The 21,218-nt window shown below is 54.1% G+C and overlaps 2 protein-coding genes across 11 annotated transcripts; one reads left to right on the top strand and one right to left on the bottom strand.

Moving 5' to 3' along the window:
• Nucleotides 1-1,268: 1,268 nt before the first annotated feature.
• RTKN (rhotekin) lies at nt 1,269-17,111 on the top strand. Of its 7 annotated transcripts, none has more exons than XM_041756169.1 (13): nt 2,119-3,337; nt 3,829-4,111; nt 10,528-10,727; nt 12,440-12,501; nt 12,608-12,661; nt 12,775-12,892; nt 13,128-13,337; nt 14,093-14,187; nt 14,294-14,400; nt 14,638-14,766; nt 15,418-15,586; nt 15,748-15,852; nt 16,434-16,906. In XM_041756169.1, the coding sequence occupies exons 2-13, from the start codon at nt 4,040-4,042 to the stop codon at nt 16,766-16,768; spliced, it is 1,656 nt and encodes a 551-aa protein (XP_041612103.1). In that variant the 5' UTR covers nt 2,119-3,337; nt 3,829-4,039; the 3' UTR covers nt 16,769-16,906. The 7 variants fall into 7 exon arrangements, with proteins under 7 accessions (XP_041612107.1, XP_041612104.1, XP_041612105.1 ...); XM_041756168.1 differs by having other exon boundaries at nt 3,695-4,111; XM_041756173.1 differs by lacking the exons at nt 2,119-3,337; nt 3,829-4,111; nt 16,434-16,906 and adding exons at nt 1,269-2,030; nt 16,247-16,427.
• A 122-nt stretch (nt 17,112-17,233) lies between these two features.
• Nucleotides 17,234-21,179, bottom strand: WDR54 (WD repeat domain 54). 4 transcript variants are annotated; one of them, XM_041756174.1, is made up of 10 exons: nt 21,085-21,179; nt 20,467-20,746; nt 20,238-20,300; nt 19,792-19,858; nt 19,645-19,698; nt 19,186-19,313; nt 18,005-18,105; nt 17,768-17,930; nt 17,496-17,570; nt 17,234-17,418 (listed from the first exon to the last, which is right to left on the bottom strand). In XM_041756174.1, the coding sequence occupies exons 2-10, from the start codon at nt 20,686-20,688 to the stop codon at nt 17,287-17,289; spliced, it is 1,005 nt and encodes a 334-aa protein (XP_041612108.1). In that variant the 5' UTR covers nt 20,689-20,746; nt 21,085-21,179; the 3' UTR covers nt 17,234-17,286. The 4 variants fall into 4 exon arrangements, with proteins under 4 accessions (XP_041612108.1, XP_041612109.1, XP_041612110.1 ...); XM_041756175.1 differs by having other exon boundaries at nt 17,777-17,930; XM_041756176.1 differs by having other exon boundaries at nt 17,768-17,908.
• Nucleotides 21,180-21,218: the final 39 nt, after the last annotated feature.

The following is a 21,218-nucleotide window of genomic DNA, read 5'->3' as shown; positions in this document are numbered from 1 at the left end:
CATTTTTTTTAAATTTTTACTTATTTATGATAGTCACACAGGGAGAGAGAGAGAGAGGCAGAGACATAGGCAGAGGGAGAAGCAGGCTCAATGCACCGGGAGCCCGACGTGGGATTCGATCCCGGGTCTCCAGGATCGCGCCCTGGGCCAAAGGCAGGCGCTAAACCGCTGCGCCACCCAGGGATCCCCTCCGTATACATTTTGTATGTCAAGGCTGTTTGCCGTTCTTCCTGCCCAGTGTCCATTCCCTTAGTGGTAGTATGCAAACAGTCTCTTGGGGAAAACACCTCTCCCTTCACTCCTCTCCCAGTTCAGTAAGTTCCAGTTGGTCTCCAGGAGTGGGCAAGTGACCCAGGCCTGGTTGACTGGCACACAGAGTCTCCCCCAGCCATAGTGATTGGTCCAGGATAGGCCACCCCTCTGGCTACAAAAGTTGGAGAAAAGATCCCAAATGGCCCATAGTGAATCCAAGACATGTGTAGGAGGTTCAGGAAAAAAATGCTGATATTAAGCCTGAAAAGATACACACCCAGAATTTTTGGCAATGATGTTGTGCTGTGGAGGGTGAAGCCAACATGGAGCCAAGTGGAACTAGATGAAGGGAGGAGATGAATCCTGTGACACTGAATGCCAGGGTCTAGCCACATCTAAAGCCTGACTTCTGAACATATTAGTTCCTTAGGACAATAAATTTCCCCTTCTGCTATAGTAATTTAAGACATCTCTAAAGCTAAAAGCTAGTATTTCTCGGGCTGCAGCCATCTGCAATGAAGGAACTTCACTCCCTCTCAAGTTCTCTCCAGTAAGTTCTAGAATCCCCAGAAGACTCCCCAGTGTGGTCAGCAAGTTGATTCTCTGCCATTTTCTTCTCTCTCATTAGGCTCTGTGTTGGTGAGGAGAGCCCCCTTTTTGCACACACAGAGAGTGGTAATTCCTGTCTTGGCCATCCAGCAAGGCAGCTGAAAAATAGTCAATATTGAGGTCAAGGATCAACTCTCACCCTCTTAAGGCTTGAGTCCAGGGAGCTGAGGTCACCTGTGCCCCATTCAAGGGCACGAGGAGCTGCATCTGCTTCTTTATCTTTGTAGCTCTGCATCTGCTTCTTTATCTTCATAGCTCCACTTATAGGGCCCTTGTTTTATTTCAGGCGGTATGCTGGGCATTTTACACACATTCTCATATGTAATCCTCACAGCAACCTGAGGAATGGAGATGGTCACTATATCCCCATTGAACAGATGAGAAAACTGAAGCTCAGAAAGTTCAATGACTGCGTCAAGGCTCCACGGTTACTATGTGACAGAACAGGATTCCAAGACGTGCTTAAAGCACTGCCCATGAATTTGGTGGATGGACAAGTTAACAGGAGGGGGACGAAGAAGGGACATTTGGGACTACAGGACGTTGGAACGATCACTTCGGAAGCTGCTCCGGGGTACAACTGGGCGCAGTCCCAGGTGGCGGAGCCGGAACCGTCGTGTGCCAGGCGGCGATCCCTGCGGCCACGGGATTTTCCGCGCAGGGACCGGGGCGTGCCAGGTGGGGGCGGCTGGTGGGGCGGGGCTTCCCCGGGCCCACCCCTCGCCCAGGTGAGGCGAGAGACAGGCGCGGCCGGATGATGCGCCCCCGCAGTGCTCCAGGGGTGTAGGTGCCGGGCTGTCGGGTTGTCGGGCCGGGCCTGCTTGGCGCCCCGGGACTGGCCCGGCCGGCTGGGCCTCCGGTGGGGGTGGAGGAGGAGGGTGCCGCGCCCTGCCCGGCCCAGGTGTCGTCTCCGGGGGTGGAGTTTGGGAACCGGGCTGCGGGAGAGTCTCGGCCAGACCGGCTGGCTGGCGGGCGTCGAGGGACGCGGGAGCGGAGGACCAGGCACCGCCAGCGGCTCAGGAGACGGAGCGAGCAGGTGAGGGCGCGGGGCCGTCGGCATGTTCTCCCGAAACCACCGGAGCCGGGTCACCGTGGCCAGGGGCTCCGCCCTGGAGATGGAGTTCAAACGCGGCCGCTTCCGACTCAGCCTCTTCAGCGACCCGCCGGAGGTGAGACCCGCGTCCCTGCCTCCCGCGTCCCCAGGCCCGCAGTCCCGCCCGCCCCCGCCCCCGCCCCCGCCCCCGCCCCCGCAGGCGCCCAGGCCAGGCGCGCAGATGCAGCGGTGCGGGGGCGGCCGCCCCGTCGCTGCCGCCTTCAGGAGGGAGGCGCGGACCGTCTGAAAGTTAACCGGACCCGTGCCACCGCAGACACTCCCTGACCAGTTGGCATGACTTGCCTCTGCCCGGAGAAACTCCGGGGTTGGCTTCAGTTTAAGGGCCCGTGGGCTTGATTCCCCAAATATGCCTGGGCCCGGCCCCTCCTGAGCATCCCCCGGCAAACGGCGGGGGGCAGGTAGGCGCGCCCCAAGCCTCTCGGGCTAGGTTTGGGCGCTCGCTTCATCCCCGGCCGCCAGCCCCATCCCACAACCTGTCTCCACCCCTGGGACAGCCTTCATCACCAACTCGACTTCTAGGCCACGTCTGACCACTTCGCCGAAGCCTCCCCAATGGCTCGTCTGTGCCCCTGAGGGCTGGGAGAGTGTGTGTGTGTGGGGGGGGCGGGGAGGCTTTTGATGATTTGGGTTATTTCCCGCACGAAACTGTAGTGCAGCCTCTAGTCTGACGACTTCCTCCCCCGGCGCCCCCTCAACCCCTGGCGCGGTCCGAGCCCTACCTGTTCCCCGAGCTGCTGAAAGGCTTGGGCCTGAGCTACGAGTGAGAGGGCGAGTATCGACCGCAAAGAGGCTGTCCCCGAGGTCAGCTCTCCTTCCCTGTTGGGCCTGGAAAGGGTTAAGTGAGGGGGCCGCCCCCGCCCACCCCGTCCCTCCCGGCTGGGATTCCAGGCCTGGCTTCTGCCCTTTCCCCCCAGCCCGCGCAGAACAAAGGCCCTTTCACAGCCACGTCCCAGTGTCCCGGGCCTTTTCTGACTCCGAAGCTAGTGGGCCTGGGGGAGAGGGGCTTAGTCGGGGCCCTTACGGGCCACCCCGCGTGGGGCCAGCGTGGGGAAGGGAGCCGCGAGGCCCGGGGACCGGGAGGAGGGGCCTGTGGGCTGGGGCCGCCCCCGGGATAAGTCGGGCCTTCGGGGCCGGGCCGGAGCGGAGGAACCGGGGCGGAGTCGCAGGGCCCGCCGGCCGCCGAGGGGAGTGTGACTCTGTGGGCCCGGGTTGGGGGGGGGGGGCAAGCTGCAGCTGACTGGGAATCGGGGCTGGTTTCCTGTCTGGAAGGGAAGGGGCCCGCATAGGGGAGCGGGGGCAGCAGCAGACAGGCACACCCCAGCCTTTCTCCCTCCCACCGCTCCCTTCTGCTGGAAAAGCGAGGTAATTGTGAACCCAGGGTGGGGCGGGCTGGATACGGGCCCCAAGTTGTAAGAGGTGGCCCTGGGGGTTGGGCTGAATTTACCCCTTTGTCCCGCTCCCTGGGCTCACTCTCCCCGCTGGTCCCCACCTACACCCCCCTTCTTTCTGAGAGTGAGAACCCTTCCGAAAGCTCCGACCTCCTGCCAAACCCCACAACTCTGTAAAACCTGCAAGAGGCGGCCCCTCCCTGCCCCCTTCCAGCTGTGCCTGCCCCTCACGCCCTACCGGCACACAGATTCTCTGTCCTCCAGGCCAGGGGTGTGGGCGGGGGCTGGGGAGGGGCCAGAGTCGGAATGAAAGGGCCTTTTTCTTCCACAGCTGGGAGAACAGCTGCCACCAAAGCAAGACTGGACACTCTGTGCCCAGAGCCCCCTCTGCAGCTGGCCTCCCTTCCTGGGACCCTGCTCCTTCTCACCTCGCTTTCCTTTCCTCCCATGCCTGGCTCTCACCAGGGCCCCGGAACAGTGGTAGGCAAGGAAGGTTTGTCACAGCAGCCAGAGGGGTGTAACAAGAGTGCAGAGGGACAGGGGCACCTCTGTCCTCTGCCCACCTCTGTCAAGACCAGGGGAGCAGCGGGAGGAGGAACTGTGGAGCAGCGAGGTGCCTGTCCAGCACCCCCCTTCTGGAGGGGTCCACAAGGGAAGGGGCTCTGGGGGCACAAAGATGCAGGACAGATTGCACATCCTGGAGGACCTGAATATGCTCTACATTCGGCAGATGGCACTCAGCCTGGAGGTAACGCCCCCAACCCCAGAGTGTACCTCCTCTGCATGCAACCCAGCCTCAGTTCATGCCCTGTGCATCCCTGCCTCAGCTGAGGAGGGGGAGGGAGGGGGCTGCTCCACACGAGTAGAGGGACAGGTGGTTCAGTATGCTTTGCACTAAATGCCCTGTGTGGATCTACGCTCAATTCTGCCAATCAGAGCATTGTGTTGTCAAAAGGGTCTTTACACCTATTTCTGAAAGCTCTGTGGCTGGGTGTGGATGTGTGTTTTGGGCCCAAGAGGTACTTTTAGGTGTGGGAAGAGAGGACTTCACTGTAAGAGAGGTTTGCAGGAAGGATGTGGCCTTGCTAGAAAAGGGGAATGGGACTCTGTGACAGGATGGAAGGATCTGATGGTCCTGGAGATGGCAGGGAGCTGTTTATTCATCCATTTATTTATTTATTTTAAGATTTTATTTATTTACTCATGGGAGACACAGAGAGGCAGAGACATAGGCAGAGGGAGAAGTAGGGTCCCCATGGGGAACCTGATGCAGGACTGGATCCCGGGATCACGCCCTGAGCCAAAGGCAGATGCTCAACTACTGAGCCACCTGGGTGCTCCTCATCTATTTACTCTTAAACACTTTCACTGGACAGCCTCCATATGCCAGGCTCCTTTCCAGACCATGGGATACCTCAGTGAACCAGACAGGAAAGGCCCATTCAACTGGGGGTCACCATAAACACAAAAACACAGAAATCATCTCCCATAGGGAAATATGATAAGAACAGGATGTAATATGCACTGGGTCAGGAAGGCAGGATTCAGTGTGGAGGTCAAAGAAGGCCGCTGGGATGAGATCATGAGCTGAGACCAGAAAGATATGAAGATATGTGAAGACTGGAGGAAGGGCTTTCCAGCTGGAGGGCACAGCAAGGGCAGAGACTCTTGAGGGAAGATGTGTCCCAGTGCCAGTGTGGCTGGAGCATAGGCGTTGGGGCAGAGATCATGAGCAGAGTTCAGATTAAGGCCCCACAAGGACCTTTTACTGTAGGTGTGATGTTGGCCCATGCAAGGCTTTTAAGCAGGGGCCTGACTCCTCTAGTGTTTTAACATACTGGCTTTTGTGGGGAATAGGCTAGGCAGGGGTGGGGCGGGGGGTGGGGGAGAGTTGACCTGAGAAATGCCAGAAGACCACCAGATGGGAAGTTGTTACAGCCTTAGGGGACTGAGCCTGGTGATGTGGGTGAAAGTGCATTTGGTGGAAGCAGAGAAGGGGGTGGGTTTCAAATGATGGTGGGAGATCTGGCCTGGCTTGGTGATGGATTGGATGAGTGGACTGGACACAGATGGATTTGCCTCATGGCAAAGAGGGAGCTCTGGGATGATTCCCAGGTGCATGGTTGAGCAGCTGGGTACTGTGGCCATTTACTGAGATGGGGGAGGTGAAGGAAGCTATGGAAGTGACCGCCTGGACAAGGCAAGAGTTTGCTGCTGAGGAAGGTCAGAGGCAGGACTGTAAAGAGTCTAGAACAGGAATGGCAGTTAATTATAGGTGTTGCTCCTCTTAGTGCTGGCCCCTACTCCCTGCACCATAGCAGACACTGCTCATCAATCAGGGCCCCCCTGACCAGCAAGCCCAGAGGTGGTCTCACAATCTTTCTCAGCACATCTTTGGCACAAATTGTGAGGGCTGTTTCCTTCACAGGGGTGCCAGGCAGAGGCAGGAGTCCCAGCCTGGTTTTGGACTCCATCAGGGGGAGACACCTTTATCTAAATTTACCTGGAGGGGGTTACCTTTTTCTAATATCCAGAAAGGTGCTCAATCAGCCTGTTGGGACTCTTGATACTAGCTATTGTCCTCTATTTGCACACGGGATAAAACCTAACTCCTCTGCACTGTCCATGTTACCAGTTACATGTGGCTACTTAAATGTATAATTTAGTTAATTAAAATGAAATAATTCCTTGGTTGCTCTAGTCACATTTCAAGATGGCTACATAACATTTTTGTCATTGCAGGAGATATTATTGAACAGAGCTAGGTATTTATTTTTTTGTTTTGTTTTGTAAATATTTTATTTATTTATTCATGAGAGACACACAGAGAGGCAGAGACAGAGACATAGGCAGAGGGAGGAGCAGTCTCCATGCAGGGAGCCCAATGCGGGACTCGATCCCATGACCCCGGGATCATGCCCTGAGCCAAAGGCAGACGCTTGGCAGTTGGGTTGACTATCAGCCTTTGGGGTCCTGGAATCGAGTCCTGCATTGGGCTCCCTGCATGGAGCCTGCTTCTCCCTCTGCCTATGTCTCTGCCTCTGTGTGTGTCTCTCATGAATAAATAAATACATTCTTTAAAAAAAATTTTTAATTTTGAATTCTCTCTGCTCTCTTGTGCCTCCTCCCCCTGCCCCATGTAGTCTTTCTTCATGAGAGGTCTTTCTAAGTTCTGGGACAGAGGACGGGGCTTAGATTTCACTTTGGTCATTCTCCTTCAGCTAAGGCTGAGGGTGCTGTGTTCTTTCTCCACCAAACTCAGCATTCCCCTCCCCCCCCCACTCCCCACTCAAGAGAGAGATCTCTTGATATTTCAGAGATTGGCAAGAGAGGGGGTTGTGGCAGAGTAAATCCACAAAGATTCTGTGGAGGAAGCAATTTAAACTGCAAGTGAAGGGAAGGTAGGAGTGAGAGAAAGGTTGTTTTTAAATACGCTGGGCCAAGGTAGGGAATTAGACTTTCTCACTTAATTCTCAAACAATACTATGAAGGAGGTGGGACACTCCCCACTTTACAAATAGTCACCAGAGGCTAAGTTCTCACAGCTATTCAAATTCCCAAACCAGGATTTAGATTTAGCCCCAGTGGAGATTCTGAAGGGAACAGAGGTGATGAGAAGCAGGGCAGTAAGTCAGGGACAGAAAAAAATAGGAGGGAGGGACAGGAAAAGATGTCCACAGAGGGCCTAATGTGTGCTGGACTTCTGCCCATGACTCATCCTCCTTCAGCCCCTTGAGCCTTGACCCAGGTCCTGCTGAAATCCAACTTTGGGCTCTTTCCCAAGAGAGCCTGGTGAAAACGCTGCCTCCTTGGGGAGAAAGGGTGTGTGAGTGGGGAGAGGGGGACAAGAAGCTTTCCCTGGGGTGACAAGATGGGGACAAAGCACAGGGATGTAGAAACAGCACCAAGATTCCTGAGATGCTTTGCCCAAGGGATGGGAGCCAGGATTTCTAGGGCCCTCTTTTCCTTGAAGCTTTGGGAGAGTGGATTTGGGGCCAGAGGGGGTGAGGGGCGGTGGCAGGGGTGTCAGGCTCATTCAGGCCGAATCCAGACTTTTCTACTGCCCCAGTTTTTCCAATTTACATACTGTCCTTCCTCCCCCATGCTCCTGGGCAAGGGGTCACCTTGGAGGGCAACAGCAGCGCAGAACCCTTTCCAGGCCGATGTGGGAGCTCCGGGCGGGCGGCAATGTTGCATACGGCTGGGAGGCTGGTTCTCCTCTCATGGTTGCGCTGCCCCCAGCCAGATCGGGAGCCCAGAGCCTAGCCCCGCCAGGCGCAGGGAGGGACCGCCTGCACCGGGGAGCCGGGAGCCCCTCGACTGCTCTCGCGGCAGTTGGGAGCTGATGTCACTAGTGCCCAGAGCGCCACGGGCGGGGACACTTGCAACTCCCGGACCCAGCGCGCCGCCAGCGTTGGTACCTCAAGAGCAATGGACAGGGCTAGGGAAGGATCTGTGAGTGCTGGGGCCCGGACAGAGACTAGCCAGGAGGGGGCTTAGGCACGCTTCTGTCCCCACCCTCCCCACCTTCTCTCCTCTGTGGTGTTTGTGGCAGAAACTGGATGCAGAACGGGATGGGGGTTGGCAAGCAGGAAAGCTTAGCAAAGGTGGAATCCTGATGTAGACAGACATAGAGTGGCTGGGGTGGGGGGGGGGCGGTTTGCTGTGGGAGCTATGTAGTCTGGGAGGGCTTCCTAGAGGAGGGGGCATTAGGACCTGGGTGGCCTATTTTTGAATGGTTAGGAAGGGAAACTGTGGGAGAGGGGTAATGAAAGTCAGTCCTAGCCCAGTGGTGGCCCAGGAAATAAATTGTGAATGGAGAATGTGCAGGGAGGCTGGAAAAAGCAGGAATATGGGATGTTCAGATCTTGGAGACTTGAAGGCTGGAGTCACCAGGGACAGAAGCAAGTCCACAGTGTGAGAGCTGGTGTGAGGGAGAAGACAGGTTTTGGGTGATCACATTCACTCCCCTCTTCCAGCTTGGTGCCATCACTTGGCTTCCTCTCAGATTAATCTTATACTGCTTGTCTTCCACCTTCTTTCTGAAGCCTTCCCCATCATGTTAGCCAGAAGCAAAAAGGGTCTGTCTCCTGGAGTGTGTTTATGCCATGACATGGCACTTATGGTACAGCCATTGATGTCTGCATCTCTCACTGCCCAGCTGGATTTTAAATGTGGACCCTTGAGCAGCACAGAGGTGCTCCAGAGTTTGTTGGGTGAATGCTATTTTCTGCCAAAGTGGCATCATTTAAATAGCATTCTCACCATTCATGTATACTGTGTGCTGGGCATTGTGCTAGGTGCTTTACATTCCTGACTTACTGAATGAATCCTCACAACCCTAGGATGTGGGGGCTATTTACAACTGCATTTTATAGATGATGAAACCAAGTCTTAGGAAGGTTGAGCTCATTTTAAATCAGTTCTTTCTAGCTTCTCAAGACTGACAGGACTAACGCAGACCCAGGTCTGTCTTATGTCAAACTGGTGCTCTTCCCCTCCACTGCCTGCCAAGACCTCCAGGGCTCTTTCTGAGTAAATGTTCCTCAGAATCCTGGTGCCTCTCTCAGTGCCTAAACCACCGCCCCATCCTTATGCACAGCCTATTTAGCCCCTCACTCCTGACCTGCTTTACCTGCCTTCCCATCCCTAATCCTTGCCACTGTCCTCAACCTCCCAAGATCAGAGAGCCAGTAGGTGGTGGATCCCCTAATTTGGAGTGTGTACAGGGTTCTGAGAAGCATGGGTGAATGCTATAGGTGGTATGCTCCTTCTCCATAGATCTCTTGCCAACTAGATGTCCCCCTCATCACATGAGTCTTTGGAGTAACCTAGGATGGTCTTTACTATCTTGTTCATTTTCTTTAGTTGGTAGTTCTCAGCCCTGCCTACACCTCAGAAGCACTTGGGGAATTTTCAAAAAACCACCCACGTTCCACTCTTAGAGATTCTTATTCTGCAAGTCTGAAGTAGAGCCTGGTAATGTGTGTGTGTGTCTATGTGTGTTTAACTGAAAAGATTTAATATTTTAAAAAGGTAACACAAGAGGTGCCTGAGTGGCTCAGTTGGTTAAGCGTCTGACTCTTGATTCTGCCTCAGGTCATGCTCTCAGGGTTGTAAGATTAAGCTTACATCTTACAGATTAAGATTAAGCTCCACATCAGTTCTGTTGGGCATGAGCCTGCTTGAGATTCTCTCTCCCCTTCTTCCTCATAAAACAAAACAAAATCACAATTTCCAATTGTACAGTAGTAAAGAAGGATATATATATTTTTAAAAAGTAGCATAAATCTATTTTCCATTCCTGGCACCCAGGCCCATATATATATATCACTTGATTTTCTGACCGACCTAGTACTATATATATATATATAATATATATATATATATATATATTATATATATATATATGAAAAGAGAGTAGAACAGTATTACAGCATGCTACCATTTGTACACTATATATATATATATATTTTTTTTTTTTTGAGAGAGAGAGAGAGAGTAAGTATGCATGCATGTGCAAGCATGAGCAGGGGGAGGGGCAAAGGGAGAAGGATAATCCTAAGCAGACTCCTTGGTGAGTGCAGAGCCTGATTCGGGGCTCGGTCTCAGAACCCTGAGATCATGACCTGAGCCAGAATCAAGATTTGGATGCTTAACTGAATGAAACACCTAGGCACCCCTCATTTCATATATTTTGAAGATTATTTCATATCTGCATATATATGTCTACCTCACTCTTTAATGTTTGCAATATTCCATATTCCATGGAAATGCTGGAACTTATTTAACCAATGCTTGACTGAACTTTTAATGTTGGTGTTTTAAAACAATGTTGCAATGAATATGGCTTTGCTCACATGTTTAACTGTATTTGTGGGATAAACTCCTAGATATTGAATAGCTGAACCAGAGGATATGTGAATTTCTAGTTTTCATAGATTTTTCCAAATTGTGCTCCAAAGAGGCTGAAGGAATTTAAGCTCCTACCATCAACTGCACGAGGACAAAGCTTCTCTGGTTATTGGGCAGCTGAGGTTGAGTTGCCTGAAATATAAGTTTCTTGTCAGTTTCTCCTGGGCCATAGCCCACTGGGGACTGGAGGGTGCTTCAGCCTGTCCCCAACTGACATTTCCTTCTTATCCTTTTCCCCACTCTGTCTAGGACACAGAGTTGCAGAGAAAGCTAGACCATGAGATCCGGATGAGGGAAGGGGCCTGCAAGCTGCTGGCGGCCTGCTCCCAGCGAGAACAGGCCCTAGAGGCCACCAAGAGCCTGCTGGTGTGCAATAGCCGCATCCTTAGCTACATGGGCGAGCTGCAGCGGCGGAAAGAGGCACAGGTGCTGGAGAAGACAGGCCGGCGGTGAGCAAGGGGAACACAAGGCCTTATGGCGGGTAGTGGTGCAGGGTGTGTATGTTCTTTGTATGGGTCACCCTGAAGGTGAATTCCCCGTGAAGCCCTGTCAAATGCCTGAGAGACCCATTGGCATTTTATTACCACATGTGCTGCCCACAGGTGCACTAGTGAGTAGCTAGGACTGGACTCAGGAGAGCCAGGGTATCTGGTGAAAGGCTGTGAGGCTGAGGGGTTATAATATAAAAGTGCTAATTTGCTAAACTCAGCCTGTGATCTGATGAGGCTGCCTGGCTGGCTTCTGGAAAGCTAATCTTCTCAAAGTCAGTTCACCAGATGGCCAATTTACCACCAACTGACAAGTGTACCTGAGGCTCACTTCACACATGAGCAGTGCTTGAGAGAGGAAATAATTAAAAATATTTAAGGGAATGCCTACCCATTCACATAAATTAGATTATGTATTTTAAAAGGGGTCAGCTTCTGGATATGAAACACCAGCTACACTGACATTAGATGCTGCCAATCTGACAGCTGCAGGGAAATGGTTGAGGTGATGCTCTGGTGAAACTAAAATGTTGGAGAGAATGAATACCAGGCAAGTTGATCATTCTGAGAATTGGCCACTTTTGGTAAACTGGTCATTTCGAAAACTGGCTTCTGGCAAAACAAGCCTGCTTGGCCCCACAAAGCTGGATGGAAAGAAGGTCCTAGCTACTCACTGGTATGATCCCCTCCCAGCTCAGCCATGAAGGCTGCCACCAGAAGTTGCCAGGAGCCCTCCAGAGCTCACTCATGAAGCCCTCAGGGGAAGGTAGATAAGCAACTCTGTGACTTCCCCGTAAAGCAAATGGGCAGGCAGACAAAGGGCAGTTCCTAATGTGAATTTGCTGTCTCCCAAGAGGCAGCCATCATCAAGCTTTACCCTGTCCAAGTCCCCGCACAGCCTAGGCAGTGTGATTTGAGATACACCCCAAATCACTGACAACTAAATGCGTTGCCAAAAGTGTTGCATCATTTAGCTTAAGGCCCTACTAAGTTGCTAATGGCTAAATTGGCTGTCACCTTAGGAGAGATGCATGCTCGGTGAGTCCTGCTGGTGGGTGGGGAGGGGGGAAAGGCCCCGGTGTGGGGGCTGAGGAACTTGGGGTACTGGGAAGGCTCAACCTATCTGGGGATGGTAGAGGAGAAATCAGAACTGAGGGGGAGGAAGAGAGAGGTGCGTGGCAAATGGAATATATATTCTTTACTTAGCTTCTTGATTTTCTGACTGACCTAGTACCCTCCTATATCAAAGAAGTGATAAGATGGTGAAGAACAGCCTTTCCTCTTGTTAGAAAGAAAGCCTGCAAACTCCTCCAAGCCTGGGGTTTAATGGAGAAGAGCCTTGAAAAGGAGTCTCTCTGTGGGCACCTGTTCCCTCAAGCCTTGCTGTGTGCCTGGCAGGAGTCTGGGGGAGATGGTCAGAGAGGGTGCTTGGTGGGGGAGGGGGCTGGAGTTTGTGCTGCATGTGAGCTAATGTGCCTCTAGTGTCTCCAAGCCCAGTGGACCCCTAGGTCCAATTGACCACTCTAACTGCCCTCCAGCTCTGCTGTCAGCCTGGCTGGGGACCTGGGGGCCTAGGTCCTGGGCTGGAGGCATCCTAGAGCCCCTGGGCACCAGACTGGTGGGGGAGAAACAAGGTCTAAAGGTCAGGCCAGGATGCTGTGATTTGCCCACAGGCCTTCTGACAGTGGGCCGCCTACTGAACGCTCGCCTTGCCGAGGCCGGGTCTGCATCTCTGGTAAGAAGCATTCCGCCCTCACCCCCCCAAGCTGCTGGCACTCCTTGCCCCATCACAAGATCTCCTGCCCTGTCTCAACATCTCTTCCTGCCCCTCTGCCCCTCAGACCTCCGGATTCCACTCATGTGGAAGGACACAGAATATTTCAAGAACAAAGGCGGTAAGTTCCACACATGCTGGAACAGAGAGGCTGGAGGTTCTTGTGGGGCACTGTCCTGAGGTTGGAGGTTCTTGTGAGGCACGGTCTTTACCAGCTTGGGCCTCTGTCCCCAGACTTGCACCGCTGGGCTGTGTTCCTGCTGCTGCAGCTAGGGGAACACATTCAGGACACAGAAATGATCCTGGTGGACAGAACCCTTACAGACATCTCCTTTCAGAACAACGTGATCTTGTGAGTACCTTGTCCCTGTGGCTCCCTCCTTTTTCCTCTCTGCTCCAATCCTTGGATGCCAGCTGCAGGGGAGGAAGGAAGGTGGGCCTCACCTGGCGCGGAGCTGTCCTGTGCTTGCATCCATTGCAGCTGTCCTGTGCTTGGACCACATCCATCCTCCACCCCTGCCCACCCTCTCACGCCTCCCTGGGATTCCCCAGGACCATCGTCCTCTCTTCCTCCCACACTCCTATAGCACCGAGGCAGGGCCAGACTTTGAACTGCGACTGGAGCTATATGGGGCCTGCATGGAAGAGGAGGGGGCCCTGGCTGGAGCCCCCAAGAGGCTTGCCACCAAACTCAGCAGCTCTCTAGGCCGCTCCTCAGGGAGGCGTGTCCGGGCATCGCTGGAGAGTGCTGGAGGTTCAGGAAGCGGTCCCATTTTGCTTCCCACCCCAGCTGTGGGGTAAGGTCCTACATCCCCCCACTGCCCTCAGCTGCATATATCTTGGCCAAGGGGGGGTGGGCTCTGAGCTGTGCTGAGCATGCAGAATCTATTTTGCATTGCTACCACAGTGCACAGACCCACATGATCAAGCAGTAGCCCACACAGCTGGGAAGCACTCTGGCCTATGCCCTGGAGCTGGGCCCAAGTCAACTGAGAAGACCAGTGGGAATGCAGGGAGAGCTAAGCTCCGGGGTTTTCAGTTTTTTTGCAGTGGCAAATGCATCTTTTGTGGATAGAACAGAGTGCCCTGGTTGGACCAAAGTAGCCCCGGTCCTGCAGGGTTGCCTACTGGTGCCTGGAAGCACCCGATGGAAACACTGGGTCTCTGAGCAGCAGTTTCAGAAGCTCTAGGGCAGTGATTTTGCTGCCTTTGGAGACAGCTATAGGTCAAATTCTGGCTGTACCACTTACCAGCTATAAAATACGAGCAAATTTCTTAACTTCTCCAAGCCTCAAGCTGTCTCATCTGTGAAGGAAACAATGCCACCAACATCCGAAGGTTGTTGTGGGAATACAGTGGGATAACATATCTAAAGTACAGGACGTGACACTTAGCAGGAGCTCGGTAAATGTTCTCAGCCTTGTGGGGGAGGCAAGCTAGTTTTCTGGGGGACAGCCTGAACAATGGGGGCCGATTTGCTCTGCCCTCAGAGCTCCTGCTGCCTGAGACAGCCATCGCTGGGCTGAGGCCCACTTCTGTATCTGTCCTACAGTGGTCCTCGTTACCACCTGTTGGCTCACACCACACTCACCCTGGCAGCAGTGCAAGATGGGTTCCGCACGCACGACCTCACCCTCGCCAGCCATGGTGAGTATGTGTTGTTGAGGGCAGGGGACACCAGACAGTGAGAATAGGGGCTACTGGATAGTCCCCTCTTGTTCCCCACCCTTACCCTGCACTTTCTGTCCCCCAGAGGAGAATCCCGCCTGGCTTCCCCTTTATGGTAGCGTGTGTTGCCGCCTGGTGGCTCAGCCTTTCTGCATGACTCAGCCTACCGCAAATGGTATCCTCAGGGTACAGGTGAGGGGCCCTGAGGTGTAGAAGGGAACACGGAGAAGGCAGAGGAGAGTTGGATCATCTGGGCACCGAAGGACTACAGAGAAATCAAGATCTGGGCGGAGGAAGGAGGGTTATGGCAAGAAGACAGGAGGATCAGACATGAGGGTGGGCAGAAAGGAGCAGATGCTCAATGGGGGAATGGGAAGAAGGGTGTTGGAGGGTGTGATTCCCCCAGGAAACCTTGAGTCATTTACGCAGCAAGCTGGGGAGCTGCAGGACTGGGCGCGAGTGCATGGAGTCCTGAAAGGCACAAACCTCTTCTGTTACCGGCAACCTGAAGACGCAGACACTGGGGAAGAGCCGTTGTTTACTATTGCCATCAACAAGGTGATGGGTCCCTTGGTGGTGAAACTACCAGGTGCCCAGGCCCAGGAGCATCTTCTTCAGGCCCCAGGAGGGTGGGTGCAGAGATGGAAGTCTAGCTGCTGCTGCTCCCAACAGCACCACACCCAGCTTCAGGGCCAGGAATGTTCTCGCTGGCATCACTGGAGAAGGCTCTCCTACTCACCAGTGACAGCCCCACCAAGTCCCCGAGGGTCCCATGGCCAGTTTAGGATTTTCATCATCTTTCTGTCCTTTCCCTCAGATTGCAGTCTGCACCTTCTCCCTTTCCTGGCTTTCTCTCCCAACCCAAGTCCAGTGATCCCTCTTGATTTCTGACCCCTTCTGCTGGCTCTCCTGCCAACTTTTATGGAAGTACTGAGGGCCATCAGGCCTCAGCACTCCTGCTCATCTCTGTGCCTTCCCTGTCTCACTTAATCCCTCTGTTCCTGTCTCCTTCTGCTCCTCTTCCCTGAGGACGCTCTGTTTCATCCCAGTCCTTTCTTGCCATTCCTTCCTGCTCTGCTCAATAGGAGGCAAATGAGAGACCCAACAAGCTCCTCCTTCTAAGGCAGGGATGACCAATCCTGCCTCAGGTCACTGCTGACTTCTGTGATCAGGATGAAGGTGGAAGCAGAGCCCTTTTTTCTCCTGCAGGAGACTCGAGTGCGGGCAGGGGAGCTGGAGCAGGCTGCAGGCCGGCCCTTCACCCTGAGCATCAGTAACCGGTATGGGGAGGACGAGGTGACACACACCCTTCAGACAGAGAGTCGGGGAGCCCTGCACAGCTGGATGGAAGCTCTGTGGCAGCTTTTCTTTGACATGAGTAAGAGGAGGGGGATGGTTTGAACCTTTGTGAGGGATGGGGTTTATTTTTAGCAAAGGCCTCTGTTTTCAGAAAGCATGGAAGGGAAATGTTGCAAGGAAGAGGAGGGCCTGGCCCTCTCGGTCTTCCTCCTCCCTCCCCAATCATTGCTCTCCCTTCAGGCCAGTGGAAGCAGTGCTGTGATGAGATCATGAAGATTGAAACCCCTGTTTCCCGGAAACCACCCCAAGTACTGGCCAAGCAGGGATCCTTGTACCATGAGATGGGTGAGTGAAAGAACACTTCAGGAACCTGATGGGAAGTGGGGTGGGGGCTTCAAGGTAGCCCAGATAATGGAAACAGAGAGAAAGCAATAGGCTGAGGCAGAGCTCTGGGGACCCAAGGCCCACTCAGTCCTGTTGCATTGGTTTCTCTTCTCCAGCTCTTCTTAGAGCTATCGCCACCACAGTTCCAGACAAACCCCCAAAGAGCCAGATTCATTTCATGGGTTTCTTTCCTAATTTCTTCTTCTCTGTTTCCCTTTCTGCATGCGGATTCCTGTCTCTTCCTCTGACCCTTCACTTGCCTGGCACTGCTTTCATTTTCCTCCTTTTCTTAATTTTTTTCATTCACTTCTGCCCACCCCTTCATCTCCATCCCCCTGTATCCTGGATCCTGTAGTCTTATCAGAGACTGTGGCCCCAGGGGGCCCAGGTGAGGGGCTTCTCCTGCAGGATAATACGATCTCAGCTGAGATCCGGGCTTTGCTTTCCTCCTATTACAGTGACAGGTGATGATCAGGGCTGGGTAGGCCTGGGGCCTAAGCTCTGACTAGCCCCCTCCCCTCAACCCCTTCCTGGTGTCACAGCTATTGAGCCGCTGGATGACATCGCAGCGGTGACAGACATCTTGGCCCAGCGGGAGGGCACAAGGCTGGAGACACCCCCACCCTGGCTAGCAATGTTTACAGAACAGCCTGCCCTGCCTAGCCCCTGCTCACCTGCCTCAGTGGCCCCAGCCCCAGCTCGGACCTACCCCATGCCCTGGGGGCGACCCCGAACATTCTCCCTGGACGCTGTCCCCCCAGACCACTCCCCTAGGGCTTCCCACGCGGTTGCCCCTCTCCCCCAGCAGCGATCCCCAAGGTCCAGAGGCCTCTTCAGCAAAGGCCCACCCCGCACTTGGCTCCAGTCACCAGTATGAGACAGAAAGGTGCTTGCAACAGGATCTGGCCAGAGGAAGAGAGGACCTGCGTGCAGTTGGGCTCTGGATGTGGTGCTGTCAGTAGCAGGTTGGCCAGCTTGGCCTCCCCTTCCTCTGCTGGACTGGGGGAGCAGAAGCCCCTCTTCAGCTGTGGTTGCCAAGGTGCTGAGGGGCTCATTCCTGGGACTGGCTGGGACCCCCCTTAAACCCTTCCTGGGAGAAAACTGGAACCAATCCTGCCCTACCTCCCTGCACTAACCAGCTTTGAGGATGGCACTGAAGAGCCTTGGGAGTCACCTCCCTCGTGACTCTCACAACAACCATTAAAAGTTATTTAACGGCAGCCCTCACCTGGTTCTTGAGGACAGACTGCCTCTTTGCTTGGTCTGGACCTGCCCCATACCCTCATCCCTGGAGCTGAGCTGACTGATCGTCGCCTGTGATACTGAGTAAACAGACAAGGGCTGGGTGGAGGGTTCCTTTATAAATACGGCAGGGAGAAAGGAGGGCTGCTCTTCTCACGCACTGCTGAATCTCAGGATCTCAGCAAGGTCATAGCCAGTCACAGCAAAGGAGCTGCCTGAGGGGTCACAGAATCGGGCACCACAGACCTGGGTGTCAGGTACACACTCACCATGACAGTGTTCCACCTGGGGGAGAAGAGGGCTGCTCAGGGCCTGCTGCCTTATGCTTGGACCCCACTTTCCACTCCTCCCACAACACACACCTCAGTGTGGCCACTCTCCGGGCTTCTGCTCAGCTTCCAGATGTGTATAAAGGTGTCCTCGGCTGCAGAGAGAAGCTATAAAAAAAAAAAAAAAAAAGGTTGTAGGAAAAGTGGGCACTAGCACATGCTGACAGGGGACTAGCATTGGCTGTAGTGCCTGGTCCGGGTACCCAGGGACAGGACTAGACTGAGGAGCAGACAAGCCTGTGCAGTTCCTCTCAACATCCCTATACCAGGAACACGGGGATGGAGGGATGGAGAAGGAGACTGACCTTGCCCACCTCGGGAGCCAAGTCCAGAGCACAGATGGCCCGGGCATGGGCGCTGATCTGGACGTGCAGAATTCCTGTACTGGCCTCATACAGACGCACTTGCCCATCCCCGTAGCCTGCTGCGACCATCCCATGCCATAGCTGCACAGAAGGGCACGGGACCCTGCGAGGGTGATAATCCACTTAAATTTGCTCTGACCACTCAGGAAGGTATCAGCCCGCTTCCACCTCACCTACCCAAATCCTGGAATTCGGGTCATTAATTTGAATTCGGGCCCTGACTGCCAGACACATAGCAAGCCTGAGTCATCTGCTGTCACCATGTCAGCCACGCAGTCCTGAGAAGAAAAGTAAGATCAGTCCTTCCCTTCCTCCCCTGCTGGGTGCTGTATACAGGCCAGAAGGGAAAGGGAGGCCTCAATTGCATCTTTGCCTCTCCAAGGAAAGGGCAAAATGTGGAGCCCTCACCAGCTGGATATGGGGTTTCCTCAGGATGCATACAATGCCTCCCTTGCATTCCTTTTTTAAAGACGTTATTTATTTGAGAGAGAGAGAGAGAGACAAAGAGATCACCAGCAAGGGGGCGGGGAGAGGAAGAAGTAGGCTCTCCTCTGAGCAGGAAGCCCGATGTGGGGCCAAATCCCAGGACCCCAGGATCACAACACAAGCTGAAGGCTGTTACTTAACTGACTAAGCCACTCAGGCGCCCCCCCCCCCCCCGCATTCCTTAGTCTGACTCTCACTGACCTGACAAACCATGTGTGAGGAGTGGGGTATATCATTGTCCTCGCTGGATGGATGAGGAAGCTGAGACCATAGTGTTATGATCTTCTGGAGGTCTTGCAGTGAGCTGGTCACAGTCATGACTAGTCTAGGCCTCTTGACAACCCCCAACCCCAGGCAAACAACATAGCTCATGGGCCCAGCTCTGGGTCAGGTGCAGTGGAGAATATGAATTAGAACATACATACCCTGTTCTCAACAGGTTTGTAATCCAATTAGGGAGATAAGAGTTGTCTTTGAGGGTAGTAATAATTCAGGGTCCAGCCAAGGGAGATTAGTGGGAGCAGGAATAGGGGGATAGCTTCCTGAAGAGAGTGGCACTAGAGGTGGGCCTAAATAAGTAGGGCATCTTATTATTTGATGCATCTATTATTTGATGCCCAGATGACCATCTGTCCCAACTCCTCAATTCACACCAGTACTGAAAAGGGGTCGTAAACTATTAAATGCCACATAAATGGAATGTAGGGCTTCATCACTGGACTTGAGGTTGCTGAAGCCTGGGAAAGAGCTGCAATATGCCCAAAGTGATCCAGCTGCTTAGTGTTGGAATCAAGACTTAAACCCAGGTCTGCTACCTGCCAAAGTGGGAGAGCTCTCAGGCTCACTGGAATTGGTAGGGGGAATCCACTCACCTGTCCCTGGGCAGGCTCAGTTGCAATGTCTGTGACTGATGTCTGGTGTCCAGCCAGCTCTTCACTCAGTACAATGTTGGGACCCTTGGCTGGGATGTCAAATACCAGTATCCGGCCTGACCATGTTCCTGTAGAAAACAGTGCCCACTGATGACTTCCTGATCCTCCTAAGTCTCCAACCACCACACACAGCACTCTCTCCATCCTTCCTCCCTTCGTAACAAACCCACTACTCACTGCTCCAACAGCTCTGCTCCTCCATTGACTGCTGTTATTCTAGCCTGTCCTGCCCCTCTGAAGCCCTCCTTTGCTTTTTTGGAGTCTCTGTAAGAGCCCCCTTCACTCCTACCCTTCCCTCTAACCCTAAAAATTCCCCTCAAACCTTCAGCATCCTCCTAGCCACAGCCCACACCCTTCTACCTCAGGACCTCCCCAATGCCCTCCCTTTGGCCCCCTCACCCACACAGATGAAGTGGCCACTGGAAGCAATTCCTCGGGCAAACACAGCCTGTACTGAGTATGAAAGGGGAATACTATTAGAAATAGCACCTCCTCCAGCCCCACCAAACACTCCCTACCCTCACCCCAATTCAGTCCTGCAGGTACCTGGAGACATATCTCCAGAGTCCAGGGCGTGCCAATAAACCATGACAGAGCCATCTGACTCGTACATCTGGAAGACAAGAGCAAGGATGGGAGCACAATCCAGCTGACCTTTGCTGAGCTATGCTGAGTACTTCACATACTCACATTAGCTTTAGCCCATTTCATCCTCAAAACGACTCTGGGAGGCAGGCACTACTTTTATTCCCATTTTACAGAGGACACTGAAGCTCTGAGAAGTTAACTGCCTGAGGTCAGACAGCTAGTAACGAGGCAGGTAGTGGAGATGGCACTTGGGAATTGGAAAAGATGGAAGGAACGAAAATGAGAAATAAGAGTAGGGTAAACATGTGAAGAATTTGTGTTTAGAAGCAAGTGGGGTAGGGTCTAGGGTCCTGGGGGAAAAGTTGAGAAAACTCTAGTCGGGGAGGGTAGGAAGCTCTTCTTACCTGTATTCCTCGATGTGAGGTGAGTACCAGCAACACCCGGAAAGGGAGGACACACCAATGGACCTAAAGGGAAGTGGCCCAGGGAAGGAAAAAGTGGTCAGAGTGGAGGATAGGACTCAAAAGACTGGGAAATTAGAGGGTTGGGAAAGGCAGATTCCTTGAGACTTGTAGAGGAAGGACAGAGATGAGGACTGGGTTCAGTAACACCACTCTCAACGCCATGCCTTACCTGGGTGATAAGTGGAGGGCTCACTCCAGCTCCTTCCTTGGCGTGGAGCTGGCGCTGGGCCAACGGCACACCCTCAGGAGCAGCGCTGAGAAGCTGGGCGCTGGGTCCATGGACCACCCCAAAATGTGTGAGGTTGCGGGCGGGTACGTGCAGCACACTGAGGTTGTTGCACAGGGCTGCAGCCGAGCCTCGCAGCGGAATAGAGCGCTCCCGGCGGAACATCCTAGCGGAGACGGGGCCGAATCGCAGGCGCGCAGGAAACAGACGACAGCGGTGATTCCTGCAGGAGGAATGGGGGGGGGGGGGGGGGCTGTCACGAGGCACTGAAGGAGACCACCGAGGGTGGGTCAGGAGGTGATGGGGACCCCGAGGACGGCGATGCGGAGTCTGGCGTGGGGAGGTCCTGGGTAGCAGGAAAGGGGAGCCTCAGGGCTGAGTCATGGGGCGGTGGGGGAATCCCAGAGTGGGGATGGCGATGGCACAGGACCCGGGGGCGCCAAGCGCCCGAGCGAAGGCGGCCTGAGGCAGGGTAGCCCTCAGACCCTCCCTCTCTCAGCTGGCTCCCCGAAGCCCCCGGCCCGGGCCAGAGGTCACACCCGCAGCCTCGGGATCGCTTGCCTGACTCCGGGAATCGTTCGGTCGCTGCGAATCCGCCGCCACCATAGAGACGACGCACGTACGCACGGCCATTGGGCGGGGCCAAGCAACCCAAACCTGCGGCGCGCGGCGCGGTTGCCAGAGCAACTGTGGGC

This window comes from Vulpes lagopus, chromosome 5, assembly GCF_018345385.1.
Source record: "Vulpes lagopus strain Blue_001 chromosome 5, ASM1834538v1, whole genome shotgun sequence".
Taxonomy (NCBI): domain Eukaryota; kingdom Metazoa; phylum Chordata; class Mammalia; order Carnivora; family Canidae; genus Vulpes; species Vulpes lagopus.
This window is presented reverse-complemented; position numbering and strand designations above follow the sequence as displayed.